We start from the raw sequence: 5,141 nt of genomic DNA, 5'->3' as shown, positions 1-5,141 counted from the left end.
CAGCCTCAATGTGGGTGATAAATATTGGTTGGCGGATCCGGCGTGCTCTGCGGTGAGCTGGAGGGCGGCCGCTCCTCTGCAATTAATGCTGCGTTATGGGGAAGAGACGTGTCACCCGTGCTTTGTTTATAGCCGAGTGTCACCTTTCCTGAGCTGCAGTGTGGTTGCTACCGGCAACTGCTGCAGTGATCATCAATCAGCTCGTCACGTGTTCAATGTATCAGATGTAACTTTATTGAGATGTGAAGTTCACATCAAATCCTCCATTGCTGGTGTGAGATCTGTGGTCCTGATATCGGGGCCGGTCCTGTGTGCTCCTCACTATATTGTCCCCCCACAGGCCTAGTGCTGTGTGCTCCTCACTATATTGTCCCCTCGCAGGACTGGTCCTGTGTGCTCCTCACTATATTGTCCCCCCACAGGCCTAGTGCTGTGTGCTCCTCACTATATTGTCCCCTCGCAGGACTGGTCCTGTGTGCTCCTCACTATATTGTCCCCTCGCAGGCCTGGTCCTGTGTGCTCCTCACTATATTGCCCCCCACATGCCTGGTCCTGTGTGCTCCTCACTATATTGCCCCCCACAGGCCCGGTGCTGGGTGCTCCTCACTATATTGCCCCCCATAGGCCCGGTGCTGGGTGCTCCTCACTATATTGCCCCCCATAGGCCCGGTGCTGGGTGCTCCTCACTATATTGTCCCCCCATAGGCCCGGTGCTGGGTGCTCCTTACTATATTGTCCCCCCATGGGCCCGGTGCTTGGTGCTCCTCACTATATTGTCCCCCCATGGCCCCGGTGCTGTGTGCTCCCCACTATATTGCCTCCCGTAGGCCTGGTGCTGTGTGCTCCCCACTATATTGTCCCCCCATAGGCCCGATGCTGGGTGCTCCTCACTATATGGTCCCCCCATGGGCCCGGTGCTGAGTGTGAATGTTCAGCTCTCACATGTGCGTCTTCTCTGGTAGATGTTCCGATGGCTCAAGTTCCATTTTCCTCTTTCAGGACGCATGTGGAATGCCATGGCCAGCTCCTCCGAGAGTGAAGATGACGCATTTATGGCCGTGGATGCAGAGGACGCAGTAGGCGGGACGATGGAGCAGGATGTGGAGCTGCGCGCTCGGCCCGAGCTGAGCAAACACAAGCGATCGATGTGCGAGCTGCCGGAGGAGGTGCTGGAGTACATCCTGTCCTTCCTGTCCCCCTACCAGGAACATAAGACCGCAGCGCTGGTGTGCAAGCAGTGGTACCGGCTCATCAAAGGTAGGTGGAGGGGGCGGTGCTGGGACTTGTGTCAGCATGCTGGTTGGTTGCTACGGGTTACTGCAGGTTGTCTTATGTGAATAAGACTGTTACTGTACAGATCCGAGTGTCAGACTGACGCACAACTCCGGCATGCTGAAGGTCGGGTGTATGCGAATGTATCAATGGTCTTTATTGCCCAATTAGAGCGCTCGTACCTCTCGGGAAGGGGGCGGTGCGGCTCAGGCGGGGGAAGTGTTGTGTGCGCTATCATTATTCATCTATTACAAGTCCTCGCCTGCCGGCTCTCCCGCTCACCATTCAGCTCCATTTTCAAGGCGGATGACCGCGGGGGAGTCCGGGGTGAGGCGGATGACCTCGGGGGAGTCCGGGGTGAGGCGGATGACCTCGGGGGAGTCCGGGGTGAGGCGGATGACCTCGGGGGAGTCCGGGGTGAGGCGGATGACCTCGGGGGAGTCCGGGGTGAGGCGGATGACCTCGGGGGAGTCCGGGGTGAGGCGGATGACCTCGGGGGAGTCCGGGGTGAGGCGGATGACCTCGGGGGAGTCCGGGGTGAGGCGGATGACCTCGGGGGAGTCCGGGGTGAGGCGGATGACCTCGGGGGAGTCCGGGGTGAGGCGGATGACCTCGGGGGAGTCCGGGGTGAGGCGGATGACCTCGGGGGAGTCCGGGGTGAGGCGGATGACCTCGGGGGAGTCCGGGGTGAGGCGGATGACCTCGGGGGAGTCCGGGGTGAGGCGGATGACCTCGGGGGAGTCCGGGGTGAGGCGGATGACCTCGGGGGAGTCCGGGGTGAGGCGGATGACCTCGGGGGAGTCCGGGGTGAGGCGGATGACCTCGGGGGAGTCCGGGGTGAGGCGGATGACCTCGGGGGAGTCCGGGGTGAGGCGGATGACCTCGGGGGAGTCCGGGGTGAGGCGGATGACCTCGGGGGAGTCCGGGGTGAGGCGGATGACCTCGGGGGAGTCCGGGGTGAGGCGGATGACCTCGGGGGAGTCCGGGGTGAGGCGGATGACCTCGGGGGAGTCCGGGGTGAGGCGGATGACCTCGGGGGAGTCCGGGGTGAGGCGGATGACCTCGGGGGAGTCCGGGGTGAGGCGGATGACCTCGGGGGAGTCCGGGGTGAGGCGGATGACCTCGGGGGAGTCCGGGGTGAGGCGGATGACCTCGGGGGAGTCCGGGGTGAGGCGGATGACCTCGGGGGAGTCCGGGGTGAGGCGGATGACCTCGGGGGAGTCCGGGGTGAGGCGGATGACCTCGGGGGAGTCCGGGGTGAGGCGGATGACCTCGGGGGAGTCCGGGGTGAGGCGGATGACCTCGGGGGAGTCCGGGGTGAGGCGGATGACCTCGGGGGAGTCCGGGGTGAGGCGGATGACCTCGGGGGAGTCCGGGGTGAGGCGGATGACCTCGGGGGAGTCCGGGGTGAGGCGGATGACCTCGGGGGAGTCCGGGGTGAGGCGGATGACCTCGGGGGAGTCCGGGGTGAGGCGGATGACCTCGGGGGAGTCCGGGGTGAGGCGGATGACCTCGGGGGAGTCCGGGGTGAGGCGGATGACCTCGGGGGAGTCCGGGGTGAGGCGGATGACCTCGGGGGAGTCCGGGGTGAGGCGGATGACCTCGGGGGAGTCCGGGGTGAGGCGGATGACCTCGGGGGAGTCCGGGGTGAGGCGGATGACCTCGGGGGAGTCCGGGGTGAGGCGGATGACCTCGGGGGAGTCCGGGGTGAGGCGGATGACCTCGGGGGAGTCCGGGGTGAGGCGGATGACCTCGGGGGAGTCCGGGGTGAGGCGGATGACCTCGGGGGAGTCCGGGGTGAGGCGGATGACCTCGGGGGAGTCCGGGGTGAGGCGGATGACCTCGGGGGAGTCCGGGGTGAGGCGGATGACCTCGGGGGAGTCCGGGGTGAGGCGGATGACCTCGGGGGAGTCCGGGGTGAGGCGGATGACCTCGGGGGAGTCCGGGGTGAGGCGGATGACCTCGGGGGAGTCCGGGGTGAGGCGGATGACCTCGGGGGAGTCCGGGGTGAGGCGGATGACCTCGGGGGAGTCCGGGGTGAGGCGGATGACCTCGGGGGAGTCCGGGGTGAGGCGGATGACCTCGGGGGAGTCCGGGGTGAGGCGGATGACCTCGGGGGAGTCCGGGGTGAGGCGGATGACCTCGGGGGAGTCCGGGGTGAGGCGGATGACCTCGGGGGAGTCCGGGGTGAGGCGGATGACCTCGGGGGAGTCCGGGGTGAGGCGGATGACCTCGGGGGAGTCCGGGGTGAGGCGGATGACCTCGGGGGAGTCCGGGGTGAGGCGGATGACCTCGGGGGAGTCCGGGGTGAGGCGGATGACCTCGGGGGAGTCCGGGGTGAGGCGGATGACCTCGGGGGAGTCCGGGGTGAGGCGGATGACCTCGGGGGAGTCCGGGGTGAGGCGGATGACCTCGGGGGAGTCCGGGGTGAGGCGGATGACCTCGGGGGAGTCCGGGGTGAGGCGGATGACCTCGGGGGAGTCCGGGGTGAGGCGGATGACCTCGGGGGAGTCCGGGGTGAGGCGGATGACCTCGGGGGAGTCCGGGGTGAGGCGGATGACCTCGGGGGAGTCCGGGGTGAGGCGGATGACCTCGGGGGAGTCCGGGGTGAGGCGGATGACCTCGGGGGAGTCCGGGGTGAGGCGGATGACCTCGGGGGAGTCCGGGGTGAGGCGGATGACCTCGGGGGAGTCCGGGGTGGGTCCGGGGTGAGGCGGATGACCGCGGGGGGGTCCGGGGTGAGGCGGAAGACCGGGGTCAGGCTGCATGGCCGCGTATGGTATAGCCGGAGCCCCTTTCAGACGCATGTACTCTGCTCCCTGGAGCCGCCCCCATCACAGCCGTCTGACATTATTCGTCGTTTCGATCTGTGCGTCTGCGCTAAATAATCGCCTTCCAGCCTCCACGTGCTGCTGCAAGAGGCCCGGCCTCCTACACAGTGATACATGGGCTGGTGCTGATGACCTGGCGGCCCGTCTGCTCCTTAGTAGTGATTGCCTGGTATCACGGAGGTGGCGTGATGTCCTGTGCACGGAAGGTGACACGCATGTAGGGAAATACATAGGCCGCTATTGCTGAACATGCCAGGCGCCATGCTGTAATTCTGATCCAGCGTTTTCAGCACTTTGGACCTTCGGGGGGGCTTTGTACTTGCAGACGGTACTGATGCCAGGAAATGAGCATTTTCTAGAAGAGGTCGGGTGTTCAGCGGTATACTTTGTCCCGCAATGTTGGCCGGGGCTGTGTGTAGGTCGGTGTCCCCCTGACGTGTCTGTCTTCTACCACTAGGTGTCGCTCATCAGTGCTATCACGGATTCATGAAAGCGGTCCAAGACGGGAACATCCAATGGGAGAGCCGGACGTATCCTTATCCCGGGACCCCCATCACCCAGCGCTTCTCGCATAGTAAGTGACATTGTAGGGACTACGCGGTATAGAAAGGGCCTCAGCCGTGGCCCCTGAGATCACCAGAGGGTTATGTTTAGCATATGCAACGTTAGAGGGGACCGCTGCTGGAGATCCCCTGGCATGCTAGAGCCGGGGTTCGGCAGCCTTTGGCACTCCAGCTGTGGTGAAACTACAAATCTCATCATATGTCTGGGAGTCAAACTGGGGGCTGTCAGGTTCTTGGGACTTGTAGTTGCCCAACATCCGGAGTGCCGAGGTTGCTGACCCCTGCTGGAGGGGCTCGCTGTGATCTGCGCACCTTTCCTGGACTCTTTAGAGCTGCTGAAAGCAAATTAAAGCGGACCTTGCACTGGCAGTAAGGGGGGGGCTTATTAAATGACCCCTAACCCCCCCACACACCCCTCCCCCCCCTTTCCTTCTGTACTGTGTGTTGGGGGGGCAGTGACGCTTCTTGCGGACAA

At 64.5% G+C, this 5,141-nt stretch overlaps 1 protein-coding gene across 1 annotated transcript in view; it reads left to right on the top strand.

Moving 5' to 3' along the window:
• The window catches only part of FBXO42 (F-box protein 42), a 22,061-nt gene that overhangs the window by 1,056 nt on the left and 15,864 nt on the right, over positions 1-5,141 (top strand). Inside the window, exons 2-3 of the mRNA XM_018574046.1 lie at positions 1,000-1,257; positions 4,561-4,677. Of these exons, the coding sequence (XP_018429548.1) occupies positions 1,005-1,257; positions 4,561-4,677 (370 nt within the window). The 5' untranslated portion in view covers positions 1,000-1,004. The remainder of the gene's footprint in view (positions 1-999; positions 1,258-4,560; positions 4,678-5,141) is intronic.

Source organism: Nanorana parkeri, unplaced genomic scaffold, assembly GCF_000935625.1.
Source record: "Nanorana parkeri isolate BGI_ZX_2015 unplaced genomic scaffold, ASM93562v1 scaffold2694, whole genome shotgun sequence".
NCBI lineage: Eukaryota > Metazoa > Chordata > Amphibia > Anura > Dicroglossidae > Nanorana > Nanorana parkeri.
Note: the sequence above shows the minus strand (reverse complement) of the source record. Positions and strands in the feature narration are given on the sequence as shown.